At 40.0% G+C, this 14,493-nt stretch overlaps 1 protein-coding gene across 4 annotated transcripts in view; it reads left to right on the forward strand.

Moving 5' to 3' along the window:
- The window catches only part of LOC126202906 (uncharacterized), a 28,491-nt gene extending 20,707 nt beyond the window's left edge, over positions 1 to 7,784 (forward strand). For 3 of the 4 annotated variants that reach the window (XM_049936983.1, XM_049936984.1, XM_049936985.1), the window contains 2 exons: positions 1,029 to 1,519; positions 7,037 to 7,174. In XM_049936983.1, the coding sequence (XP_049792940.1) occupies positions 1,029 to 1,519; position 7,037 (492 nt within the window). In that variant the 3' untranslated portion in view covers positions 7,038 to 7,174. Of the gene's footprint in view, positions 1 to 590; positions 678 to 1,028; positions 1,520 to 7,036 lie in introns of all 4 variants that reach the window. The other variant, XM_049936986.1, reaches the window with a different exon arrangement.
- Positions 7,785 to 14,493: the final 6,709 nt, after the last annotated feature.

Consider the following 14,493-nt stretch of genomic DNA (forward strand, 5'->3'; position numbering starts at 1 on the left):
GATAGGAGCACCAAAAAGGCTGTCACAATTAGCTTTTTGGCCAGTATGCCCTTTGTCAAAAATATACACACATGCAAACACAGCTCGCACGCACACATATGCATTTTATGGCAACTGAAGCTGCTCTGTGTGTGTGTGCGGCCTATTTTTGGCGAAGGCTACACTGACCAAAAGCTAATTTGTGACAGTCTTTTTGTTGGGCCTATCTGTGTCTGAGCATCTCCACTATATAGTGAGTAGCAACTTTCTTTTTGTAATATTGTTAAATTCCATTCTGGCTTTTCCGTTGTTGGATTTTTAAGTTGTAGATAAGTGATACACTACTCTCTCAGAAGAATAAAATGTAGAAATATATGTGTAAAAATATTTGCATACTGCAAAAATGTTAATTAACAGTAAATGTTGGTGTGCAGTTTTGTCATTGCTATTGGATGGAGATTGTTCGTCACCTCCTTTGTACACATTTACTTCAGTTTTACTTCATGGTAGCCCTGGAACAGTTGATCTGTTGTGTCGTGATGTGTTTATATTACATGCAAAGCCATGTCCATGTATTAATTAGTCAGTATTTTGGGTTGGTGCCATTGCAGGGACGCAGGTCATCACCTTTTCGGAGAATTCGTTCAGACGAGGTTGAAATTGACCCACGGCTGAGAAACAATTCATTTGACGCAAAGGTAAAGAATGGAAATACTGGCTGTCTGACAGACTGAAGCAAGACAAGTGTCACAAGGGAGATGATTAGTTAAAAATGGCAGTTCACATATTTGTTGCATTAGTATTTATTAGTTTCTTTCAGATTGTTTCTAAGTGTCAGAGCCAGCAACAGTTTGTTGCAATGAAAGCCAGCCATGGGTCAGGCCTGTTTCTCTGTAGATCTTTAATATTGTTACACAAGTTTCATGAACATGGCATTGTAGTTGTAATTTTGGCCTCCTTGTTTACAGGTACCCACACATGCTGCAGATCGTCTCCCATTGTGCACGTTGTCTTGTGGCAAGTCTAACTTTTTGTTCTCTTTTGTCCAGGATGAAGATGAAGATGAGGGCGGGCAGAAAAAATTCTGGGAAGATCGTCGTGGTTCATTTGGTGGACGAGGTGGCGGTGGTGGTGGGAACTTTAGAGGGAACAGAGGTGGTTTCGGTTTCAGAGGAGGTCGTGGAGGTGACAGAGGAGGAAGAGGTGGTAGAGGTGGTTTTGGCGGTGACCGAGGTGGAAGAGGTGGTTGGGGTGGCAGAGGTGGAGGAAATAGAAATTCGTTTGGTGGAGGTGGTGGCTTCCGTAAAAGCTGGGGAGATGGAGATGGTGACGGTGATGGCGATAAAGGCGGTTTCCGCAAGAGTTGGGGTGATGGTGATAGGAGAGGTGGATTTAGAGGTGGTCGTGGTGGTGATAGAGGAGGGAGAGGTAGGGGAGGATTTGGTGGTGGTAGGGGAGGACAAGGAAATTTCCAGAAGAGAGACTCATTTGGAGGTCAGCAGGAGAATAAGAAAATTAAATTTGACAATGCTGATGACTGGTGAGTAACTAAATTTCACCTTAATTTTGTTTGTAAATTATCATATTTAGTAGTGTAAGACGATCCTGAATAAGTGTAACATATTCTGACTAATCAGTATTACAAACTTTCGTTGACCTAAGGTCTCTGCCTAAAAAGTTTACGTTACACATATTCTAAACTTTGCCATTTACTGATCATCCATATTTTAACAATACAAGAAGGAATAAACAAAAATAAATTGTTTACATCAATTTTTATCTTCACTGCCTTTTTGTTTAGTTATGCTGTCATCTGTGGTATCCCCCTAATAGGATAACTGTAAAATTATGTCTTCATTGTCGATTTCGTTTCTCAACTGATACGAGAATGTTACAATGTCTCTTGTCTCCAAATACATATCGTCTGCCCACAACTCTCTCTCTCTCTCTCTCTCTCTCTCTGGCTGTGGAGAACCAGCAACTCACACAGCCTCTCTTCATTCCCGTCATACCTCACAATGAGCATAAACAACATTGGTGCACAAAACCCTTAAGTATGCCACTAGCTCCAATGTAGACTTTTACCATTTCCTGCAAAAATGTGTGCTATTGAGTGTTTGCCCTATTTTACAGTCGGTTCAATTCAGATTATAAATGGATTCAGGCAAACTGCAGTTTAAATGTTGTAGGTGTTTGTTAAAAGCCAAAATACACAGTGTAGATTCCCATGGTTGACAGCACGGCGAAATTTGCTGCTTGTGCAACACCCTCCCTCCCATACTGTTTGTAGTTAAACTTCTCAGCCAAGATAGTGTCACAGTACCCCTTCCAGCCGATATGTAGTGCTGTACTTGAGCAACAGTGAAATATGGATGGCAATATCTTCTAGAGTAGTCATATATAACAGCAACTACACTCCTGGAAATGGAAAAAAGAACACATTGACACCGGTGTGTCAGACCCACCATACTTGCTCCGGACACTGCGAGAGGGCTGTACAAGCAATGATCACACACACGGTACAGCGGACACACCAGGAACCGCGGTGTTGGCCGTCGAATGGCGCTAGCTGCGCAGCATTTGTGCACCACCGCCGTCAGTGTCAGCCAGTTTGCCGTGGCATACGGAGCTCCATCGCAGTCTTTAACACTGGTAGCATGCCGCGACAGCGTGGACGTGAACCGTATGTGCAGTTGACGGACTTTGAGCGAGGGCGTATAGTGGGCATGCGGGAGGCCGGGTGGACGTACCGCCGAATTGCTCAACACGTGGGGCATGTGCCCGTCGACCTGGGACCGGACCGCAGCGACGCACGGATGCACGCCAAGACCGTAGGATCCTACGCAGTGCCGTAGGGGACCGCACCGCCACTTCCCAGCAAATTAGGGACACTGTTGCTCCTGGGGTATCGGCGAGGACCATTCGCAACTGTCTCCATGAAGCTGAGCTACGGTCCCGCACACCGTTAGGCCGGCTTCCGCTCACGCCCCAACATCGTGCAGCCCGCCTCCAGTGGTGTCGCGACAGGCGTGAATGGAGGGACAAATGGAGACGTGTCGTCTTCAGCGATGAGTCGCTTCTGCCTTGGTGCCATTGATGGTCGTATGCGTGTTTGGCGCCGTGCAGGTGAGCGCCACAATCAGGACTGCATACGACCGAGGCACACAGGGCCAACACCCGGCATCATGGTGTGGGGAGCGATCTCCTACACTGGCCGTACACCACTGATGATCGTCGAGGGGAAACTGAATAGTGCACGGTACATCCAAACCGTCGTCGAACCCATCGTTCTACCATTCCTAGACCGGCAAGGAAACTTGCTGTTCCGACAGGACAATGCACGTCCGCATGTATCCCGTGCCACCCAACGTGCTCTAGAAGGTGTAAGTCAACTACCCTGGCCAGCAAGACCTCCGGATCTGTCCCCCATTGAGCATGTTTGGGACTGAATGAAGCGTCGTCTCACGCGGTCTGCACGTCCAGCACGAACGCTGGTCCAACTGAGGCGCCAGGTGGAAATGGCATGGCAAGCCGTTCCACAGGACTACATCCAGCATCTCTACGATCGTCTCCATGGGAGAATAGCAGCCTGCATTGCTGCGAAAGGTGGATATACACTGTACTAGTGCCGACATTGTGCATGCTCTGTTGCCTGTGTCTATGTGCCTGTGGTTCTGTCAGTGTGATCATGTGATGTATCTGACCCCAGGAATGTGTCAATAAAGTTTCCCCTTCCTGGGACAATGAATTCACGGTGTTCTTATTTCAATTTCCAGGAGTGTAGTATGTAAGAAGAAGATCCCAATTGTGATTCAGTACAGTTCTCCAGATTTCACTTGTTCTGCAATCTAGTGCTGTCTGTCTGTATTATCTCCCCAGCAGGTCCTTTCGCCATTATTTATTCTTATGATGCTGATTGATTTTTAGTTGTAGGCATTTAATTCTTTATTGATTTTCTTTCTCATTTCATTTGAATGTCACCATCTTGTTCTAAAACTGGTAATGATTTCCCCAGTATTCTTACATGATCAGTGACCAAATTTCTCATTTGCAACCCAGTTGATAAATTGCTTCAGTTTCTCAGAAGCAAATAAAATGTTGACTGGGATTCAGAATCAAGTAATGGATTTGTTGTAGTGGTTAGTTCATAGTTTCTCAACTATGCATTGCACTAGCACTGCAGGTCGAATGTCACACAATTGAGCAAAATCTGTACTGTATTGAACGCTTATGCATATCAGGAAATCTTGGACCTATTCGAATGAAAGTATTATTTGCCAAACCCTACTATACTTTAAAATTCTTCAAAATAAATTTGTACAAAACGTCAATGGCCAAAGCTTCACCTGTAAATGTAAGATGATCCCTATAATCATCTATTAAACAGTGTAAATGTTGGTGTGAGCAGCAATGGTTTGATATGTGAATATGACTGCCCCGTATTTTTTGAATGATGAAGTTGGGGAAAAAAACCTCGTCTATTTGGGTAAATAAGGCGTATTCGATGTAACTTTCAGTGAACAACATTAATTTGTGCTCTCTCTCATCGGGGGATGCATATGGGTTGAAATGAATAGATGTCACATCTTGTTGATACTCCAGTGAAACAGAATTTTAATCATGATTCTAATTTAATTCTTTTGTTCCATACTGGTTTTGTCTTTGACTGTATTAAACAGTTGACAATAAACTAGTGGAACACACTTGTTGCTAAAGTATCATTTTTTTCTGTTGGACATGATACAGCACATGTGAATTGCTTCCATAAACATGACTTATTTAATTGTATTCATTGCATCAACTTTGAGAATATTTGTCATATTCCCTTTGGGAATGTCAAGTACAGTGACTTTCAGATTTTTTGTTATGCTGTGATTGTATAAAATTGTGTAACATGTGAGAGGAGCGGGCTACTACAGATGGTCTGTGGCATCAGTATGAGATACAAATTGTCACATTTACTATTTACTTTATTAGGCAATGAATACGTTTTACTGTGTTGAGAAAAGTAGAGTATCTGTTATAAATGAAATGTTTTAGACTGTCTTGAGACATGTATTTCAAGAAGTTTTACATATGCAGGCTGCACCATATTTCAGGTGTTGCTTTCCCAGTCCAGTCAGTATTTATGGATTCTGAATTCCCCCCCCCCCCCCGTTTGTGAAAAATTATAAATGGTGAGTCAGGAGGAAATGTGTACATGCTCTGAGGGACAATGATATTTGTGATTGTGAATAAAAAGTCATACGAACGTATTTTCTCTTAATTTTCTGAGAAAAATTTCAATTTCAGTGCACTTTGCAGCTCTTGTAGCTGCACAGGAGCTGTTCTAGGACCGATAGTTGGACTGTGTTCTACTAGTTCAGGAATGTTCTCAAATTCACTAAGATCCTGTTGGACCCGACATTCAGATACTTGTACACTGGGAAGCATACTACACTCGTGTAATCTGCCAGACACCTTGATATCCAGAACTCTGATTAAGAAAACATACCTTTGGATGAAGATCATGTCACCAGTCCTCATATGTGAAGACCTGTTGCATTTTCACTACATTGACCTATACTGCTTTGACTCCTTTGTTCAGAATCACCAATAATATCCTCACTGAAAGCATGTACCTTTTCTTCTGACTCACCCTGTAGGCTGTGGTTTCAGCAGAATTCATTACCTTCTTTCAGCATGGTTGTGCTAAACATATGGTCTGTTTGGAGTCCTGGACTGAGTTGAATTCCTAGTATTAATTTTTAGACGTTTCAAATTTGTACATCAATGTAATAAATGAATTGGTGAAATTGGAATAACGAAATCAGCAATGGTAGCAGAGATGTTGAAGCCCAAGTCTTCAAACTGATTTTACAGATTTAAAATTCCCTGTGTGTTTAATGCATACCCTTTTCGTCATTGGGCTGTCCAATTGTTTTGCCTCTTATAGTATCAAATTATGGTACTGTGTCAAGGAAATTGTATTGTCTACAACTGCATACACTTATATCCAAACAAAACTGTGTTTATTTAAAGGTGATAGTTAAAATCTTTATCTCCTTGTAGACAATTGTTAAATTTTCTTTTCACAGTAAATTAATCAATTTTGAACTACTATGTTTAAATTTGTTGTTAGCTATGTTAATGTGCTTTATTATCCAATGCATCCCAGTCCTGTTCCCCAGGTTGTTGCAACTTGCCGTTGCCTATAACCTTTCAGTGATTGCATTTTACTTGGAATAATTTCATGTCTTTTTAGTAAAGGATAAATATAAACTAGTCAGGCAAGCTGTGAAGGGTACATGAATGCCCATGCTTAACTGGCAGTGGAATATAGACCACATAGGGGCTATCCAAATGTCTGTTTTGTGAGTTTGTGCTGCTTCTTTCAAAAAAGTTAATACAGGGTGTAAATAAAGTCTGGGAACACTTTCAATTATTTATTGCACAAGAACTAAACATTGTACAGATGTCATACATATTGCATTTTGAAGAGAAGCTCTGAAAGTTGGTAAAAAAACATTAGATACGTTAACCATGAGTGACCCGACAGACGTCAGTACAGTAATCAAATTCTTGGCATACCTGTCCCAGCATGGCATTGTCGACTGTGACAGTCGCTTGCCGTAGTGTCTCCTGGAGCTCTGCTACATCATGTGGTAGAGGCGGTACATGAATGTGTGTCCTTGTTGGTGGCTTCTTACCATACTTAGTTATAAACATCCGTTGAACAGCTGTAGCACCCTTGTTTTTGTCAAACTCCAGCACACAGAAAGCTCGCTCCGCACCTCCAGTTAAGAGTTGCTTAATTTTCTGGACTGGCAAACCTTTTAGAGAAGAAGAGATGCTGTAAGACAACATTCTTCGTAATAATAGAATGTTTCCAAATTACATGGTTCGTAGATAATATGCTCAGAGCTTGTCAGTGATTTGTGAAGGAATATAAGTAAATGTATAGATTTGAATAAACTTAAAATTCCTTATAGTTCAGAGTCAGATGGCATTGGGTAGCAAATTTAGTGCAAATTTAATTTGTGTGCAGCAAAACTAAAATTTGTTTTTATAATTTCAGAGAGGAGCAAGAGGTTCATGGGGTGAACGTGCATACCAAGATCTGAAGTTCACGAGAGGAAAATCATTTAGACACGAGAAAACTAAGAAAAAACGTGGTTCATACCGTGGAGGACAGATCTCGGTTGCTGTTAACTCTATAAAGTTTGAGGACTGATAGTGCATTGTGTGGAATGCAAAGTGATTATGTTCCTGATTTCAGGAATGAATTTATTGAAACTTCACTGTGTTACTGTTCTTTAAAAATTATTTTATTATGAGTGAACCAAGAGCGAGTGTGTGTGCTGTGAAGTTTGTACTGCTTGTGGTGGTTCTTTTGTATATAAATAGTAAATGGAGAGAAGACTGGTGCATTCATACATTATTTTAGAACTATATTGCTACCGTAAACGGGTTTAGCATGTTAATTCATTGTAAATGAACCAGAGAGTATCCTTACTCTTAAATGGTACAGAATATTTGCTGTTTTGTAATTACAAATAACCTTAATGAAGTGTGTGATGGTGCTGATTTTTTTCATTGTGTTTTTTTATAAAAATGAAAGACTATTTAAATAATAGTCTCCAGCTTTGTGAATGAGGGCAGTTAAAAGTTTTTAAATTATCATTATTCCATAGAGTACAAATTAGTTTTGACACCACTAAATATTAACCATTCCTTTGTTCCATGTCTTACTATCTGAGCAGTGTAAATCTCATTTCCATTACAGCCTGTAAAACTTGTGGAAATATACCTCGTATTTGTTGATTCTCTTGACTTTTAAACAATAGACTATTTAGTGAAAGCACTGAAGACATTGAATACTAAACCAACTTAGTTAAGGGATTAGATGCACATTTTTAAAGTACTGCGTTTGTTGTTTAATGTGTGTCACACAGCTTAATTACTTAAGTTTATAAAATGCAACAGTTACTAAGGCAAACAGTTAAAGCATTGGTTATTATGACAGTGATTAGTAACCTGTTGTGGGTCATTACAAGATACCTATGAAACAAATAGGTGACATCTGCAGGTTCATGGTCTGCATTTTGTTGGGCTGGTAATATGGTTAGTTTTTCCTTGGGCTTGCCTTGAATTTGTCATTCTAGTGTAATTGGATAGATAAAGTGTCTCCTCACCAAAAGGCAGCAGGAGAAAACATTTACAAATATTCAGTAAATTTGGAAGCTTTCAGAGCAAGTGACTCCTCCTGTCAGGAGGATTGAATGGGAGACTGGCTAGATGTGGGAAGTGGTTACAGTTACAGGAAAGTTGCCCAGAACCTCGGGTCTGGGGAGACGTACTGTGTGGCATGAGAAGGAAAGACTGATAGTTGAGGACTGTAATGGATGAGATTTGAAAACCTGAACTTGTCGGAGGAATATAGGATAATAAGGAAGTTGAAGGTTACTGACCAGACATCGTGCAAGAGTTAAGAAGAGTGGAAAGCTAAGTACAGAGTGCTGGAGGGGAAGATGGGGCAAAACTGAATGAAGAAAGGAATGTTTTGTTAGTCATCTTTTGTGCTTATTACTTTTTCTGCCTTTAAACTCTGATTTTCACATATTGCCTTTTAGATCTCTGGAGACCTGAGGATCTAGGCGACTTTTCCATCTCTCTCTGCATTTTCCAAACCTAACCAGTCCTTTTCCTTCACCTCTCTTCTTTCCCCTCCAACCCTTCAGCCAGGAATAGTAATAGCAATTGGCTCTAGAAACTTTCATATCCTTTCTCTCCTGCCTCCAGTTAGTGGATAGATTTTGTATCTGTCCATTTACATTATATTTTCAAAATTTATCTTTCTTGATATGTTCTATAGACACCTTTAAATTAGTCCCATTATTTGCTTGTGGCATTTTGTGTCCATGGATTTACATGTTACACCATCCCAACTTTTTTAAAGTGGAAGTCTTCGTTTGGGATGAATATAAGTCCAACTGGTAGGCAGCCCCAAATTATTTCTAAGAAAAAACACTTGTAAAGATTCATGGTTTCTACAGCTGTGTGTGTGTGTGTGTGCGTGTGCGTGCGTGCATGCGTGCGCACTGTAAACAGCTTACTTTTAAAAAATGAGGGAGGAAGCAAACAATTCAATTCTGTAATTGACAGAACTAAGGTAGTTTGTATTTTTTTTATAACGTAATATGGAGATCAGTAAGTGTAAGTTGCAGTAGCTATGCAATGAGACTGGCACGAGTTATAATAATATGGGCAGCTGCATTGAACGAGAATCCGGTTAAAGCTAACAGCAGTGTAGAAACTTCACTCGTGAAAATTCAGTAATTGCAAATTCATTGTAAACCGTGTTGAAGTCATGATGGAAGCAAAACTTAAGACAGCACCATATGCAGAAAAATAGCTTGAATTTCACGAAGGAAAGTTAATCCTAAAGTTGGACTTTACTTGAAAGTTGAATAAAGATTTACTACAAATTGAGACCATGTGCTTGTGATTGCAGTTAAATAAATACAAACTAAACCACAAGAATATGTGTATTGTTGGCTTTTTTAAGGACATCGAGTTAAGAGTATTTATTTCAAATTGCTATTACTTATAAGGATAAATGGAAAAATTATAGTAATTGTCAGGCATTTCTGTGTTGGGCAAAGGTGATACTGATGCATCATCTTCCTTATTTCTCAGCACATTTGCCAAGTCTTTAACCACATTCTCTCAGTGTAACCACAGTTTCCAAATCGTCTTTATCACCAACTCATTTAGTTGGGCATATACCCAACTGCATACCTCATATGACATTGAGTTGTACAGTACACCATATAGGTGGAATTGGCAATGCAGATTCAGGATTGTAAAATGGGAGTATGGGTTGGGTATGGCATATTAAGTGAAATTTTCATCTATCTCAGAATGCACTCAAAAGAATCTTTGGGGATGTTTCACATAGATTTTCACTCCCCTCACAATGACAAAGGTGTTTAACACCAGATTAATGAGTCCTATAGTGTTAACTTAGGAATTGTTACGTCCTTACCTCCGCATCAATCAGTGGCCAGTGTCTGCCATTATCTGCTGCCCAATGTCGTCAGGTCTTAAGCACATGGTGAATTGCAAAGTGCAGTTACTTGTGTATAGTGTTGCACTGTACACAGGTCTCCTGGAATTTGAATTGCTGTTATGGCGACCTCCACACCATTTGATGTACGTACTTACCCTGTATGCAAAATTCGAGCTGACTAAGTACAGTAACAATAATCTTACCTTATCTTGTAAGTAATGAAAAGACTGTAACAAAAATTGTTTTTGCGATAAACACTAGATCTTACCTTATCTTGTAAGTAATGAAAAGACTGTAACAAAAATTGTTTTTGCGATAAACACTAGATCTTATGGGCAGATGATGTTTATATTCAGTCTCATAATTCATTTACGAGTATCCTCCAGTCTTTGGTTGAAGGAAGGCAAGGGTTAAACATTCCAGCAGTTGCAAGGTCATTAGAGGCCGAGCATAAGCTTGAAATGGGGACGAAAATTGGCTATGGCATTTGAAAGGAACTACACAGCAATTGCCTTTTGCAAATCTGTAATATCGTGGAAAATATAAATCTGAATGACCAGACTAAGATTTGAGCTGCCATCCTCCCAAATGATGCTTCTCTTAACCACTATGCCACCTTGCTTGTTAGATGGGAAAGATTTATAAAGACTAGCCATAAAAAATTGTGCCACTTTGTAGTATTTAAAATGTAGAATTACACTGAATGTATTCTTCCAGTGTCGCAGGGTGAAAATAGTGAGGTGGCACAGTGTTTAGTACACTGTAATTGTCTTCAGAAGGACTGTTCAAACCTGTGTCCGGCCACCCTGCTTCAAGTTTTCTTTGATTTCCCTTCAAAAGGGTACAGCCAACTTCCTTGCCCATCCTTCCCTAATCCTATGGGATTGATCATCTTGCTGTTTGGTCCCCTCTCCCCAAACAAACCAACCAACCAGCTGGGTGAAATGGTGCAGTAGTAAGGCTTTGGGCAGTTGTTTTGAACACAGTTTGAATCCCTATGAAGTGTGTTCAAAAAATTCCAGAACATTCATATTTTCATATCAGTGGTGTGTTGGAGAGAAACGCAGTTGGCATCTATGCATATTCTTTAATGTGTAACTGCTGGAAATTTTATTGTTGTATGTCTGTTATTGCTGTATTGAGTAGAATATGTCGCACAGTTTAAGAGTGTCGAGATAGAGTTAGAGGAGTAACGCATCTACATTAAATTTTACCCGAAACTGAAGAAAAACTTTAGACACACATCAACTGATGCAGGAAACCTATGGTTAGTGCTTCAGCTGTACTTGGTGTTACAAATGATTCACACGATTTAAAAATGGCCGGACAGAAGTTAAAGATGACCCTTGTTCAGGACACCCTTCGATGTCTACCAACTACACTGATGTCAGGAACATCAATGACATTGTGCGTGCCAATTGAAGACTGACTGTCAGAGATTGCAGAAGAATGTAACATTTCAGTTGGATCATGTCATGAAATCTTGACATCATGTTTGGCACCAAGTTTGTACCACAACTCATGAGTCAAGATGAGAATGACCTTGGCCTTGCAATCTGACGAGTTTATGGATCGCACAAATGAGCTAGAGACCCTCCTTAAGAGAGGAGATGTGGGTCTGTGTTATAATGTTGAGACTGAGGTTCAATCTTCACAGTGGGTCAGGAAAGGTTCTCCAAGACCAAAAAAAGCTTGTCAGGTCAGGTCAAATGTCAAAGCCATGCTGATACTTTTCTTTGGCTGTGAAGGATTAGATCATCATGAATTTGCGCCAAAGGGATAGATTATTAACTGATGATACTGTTGGGACGTGTTGTGATACCTGTAAGGAAATGTGAGAAGGAAACGTCTTGAAATGTTGGGAGACAATTTGTAGCTCTTGCATCACAATAATGCACCCGCACATTCATCCCTGTTGCTGCACGACTTGTTATACAAAAAATATCACTGTGCTGCCACATTCTCCATACTCTCCATATCTGGCCCCTGTGGGCTTTTTTCATTTCCAAAGTTGAAAACGCCATTGAAAGGATGAATATTTGCGATGATAGACAATATAAAAGAAAATTCAGATGGTGCTTTATGCGATCCAGGAAGAGGTGTACAAAGACTGCTTCCAGAAGTGGTAACGGCATTGGGAGTGACATATTGGTTGTGCATGAGAGTATTTTGAAGGACACCAAGCACAATAAAAGGTAAGTGTAGGAAAATTTTGTGGGCAAAGTACTGGAATTTTTTGAACATACCTTGCATATGACTGTCATTGTTTAGGGTGTCATTGATATTTTTTTGGTGGTGATATTCCAGTACTTTAGAAATACTGAACAATTCTGCACACAATTTTTTTAACTGAAAATACCTTTACATCACTTTATCCCTCCCCTCTGAGCAAAGAAATTGGAATTGTAGCTGTTGGACTTCTAGCACATTACAATACATGGACAAACTCGAATGGAAATTAAATTTTATACTGCTAGAGTCCCAGAGATCTCCACCAGGTTGGATTGAAGGAAGACGTCGAAACATGCTGCTAAATTTGTGTGTGGTAGATATGTTCATCATGTGAGCATTGCAGATGCTTCACGAACTCAAACTGAAATCACTGAAGGAAAGACGTTCTTTTTATGGAACACTGCTGAGAAAATTTAACCAGCATTTGAAGCTGTCTGCAGAATGATTTTTCAGCTGCCAACATGATTCATATAAGGACCACAAAGATAAATCTGGGCTCGGAGACATCTAGACAGCCCTTCCCCCTCCCTCTTTGCAAGGGGAACGGTAAAGGAAATGTGTGATGGTAGTACAGAAACACTTGGCCATGCACCATAAGGTTGTGTGCAGTGTGTGTATATGGATACATATTCCTGTCACAATTGGCAGTGCACGTGGAAATGTACAGACCTGACCTGGCTATCATGAGGACGTGTAAAATCTTTGTGAACTGGCATCAAAACAGTTTTAATCATGTCAATGACATTTTTATCAAGAAAAGAATTTTAAGATAGTTTGCACAGGGGATATAGATATTTCAACCCGAATAGTTAATTGGTTCATCATTTGAAAGTACACTGCCATTTCTGGTAATAACTCTGTAGAGACCTGATGTCTAGTGCAGTTGAATCAGTCTACCTGCCTTTGCAGTTCTAGTTTATTCACTGTGCAGTACATCTAAATCTACATGGCTACTCTGCAATTCACAGTTAAGTGTCTGGCAGAGGGTTCATCGAACCATTTTCGTACTACTCCACCATTCCATTCTGAAATGGAGTGTGGGGAAAAAGGAACGCCTAAATCTTTCCATTCGAGCTCTGATTTCCCTTATTTTATTATGATTATCACTTCTCCCTATGTAGGTGGGTGTCAACAAAATATTTACGCATTCGGAAGAGAAAGTTGGTGATTAAAATTTCGTAAATAGATTTCGCCACAAAAAAAGCCTTTGTTTCAGTGACTGCCACCCCAACTCGCATATCATATCAGTGACACTCTTCCCCCCTATTGTGCGATAACAAAACAAGCTGCTCTTCTTTGCAATTTTTTGATGTCCTCCGTCAATCCTGCCTGGTAAGGATCCTACATCAGGCAGCAATATTCTAGCAGAGGACGGACAAGTGTAATGTAGGCTTTCTCTTCAGTGAGTTTGTCGCATCTTCTGTGATGCTCAAATGGATGTTACTTTTCCAGTTGAAATCTTATTCATATGTTTGTAATGTTATGAGAATGTGGCTTTTGTTTGGTAGGATAAAAAGGCAGAAGTTCAAAGCAACATTGCAATTATAAGAGCTGCCATCAAGCATAGTCCAACATGATCATTTCATTGGTCTTAACAGTAGTCTGTAAAAAGGCAGGTGGTGGGTGGGTTTGCAGCAGCTAGCTGCAGTGTACCAGCCAGTAGCTTTGTATTATCAAAGACAAGGAGTTGCATTACTTCAGTTTTTCTACAACTTTGCTATTGCAGTGCTGCCAAGCAGCTAGCCTGTATAATCTCTGAGGAATGATATGGAGTGAAACGAGCACATTCAAATTTGAAGACACTGAGTGACTGGACCTCTGTTATCTTTGGAAATAAAGACATTTTGATGTTATATTTTTTGATTGACTCTGCAATTTAGTGCCACAATAAACTCCAAAATGTGTTTTAATTTTATTTGGCCTGTAGCTAACCAGTTATTTAACAAAACCAGCTGGCAGAGCACAAAAAAATGTGAAGACGTTCATCATTAACCCTAGCAATACCAACGAATTTTCCGTAATATGGTTTACCAAGGAGGTTACTTGATACTGATAAAAAAAGGTAAACAAAATGTATTAATTGTTGTTGACAGATTAGCAATATACTTTTCAAAGAGGTTGTGATGTTAGTACGGTCTGGAAAATGAAAATCTTTCAGCACACACTTAGCAGTATCAACACACTTGCAATAATGGTACTACTAAGGGAGGGGTTCTTTAAAGCCACCCTTA

This window comes from Schistocerca nitens, chromosome 9, assembly GCF_023898315.1.
Source record: "Schistocerca nitens isolate TAMUIC-IGC-003100 chromosome 9, iqSchNite1.1, whole genome shotgun sequence".
NCBI lineage: Eukaryota > Metazoa > Arthropoda > Insecta > Orthoptera > Acrididae > Schistocerca > Schistocerca nitens.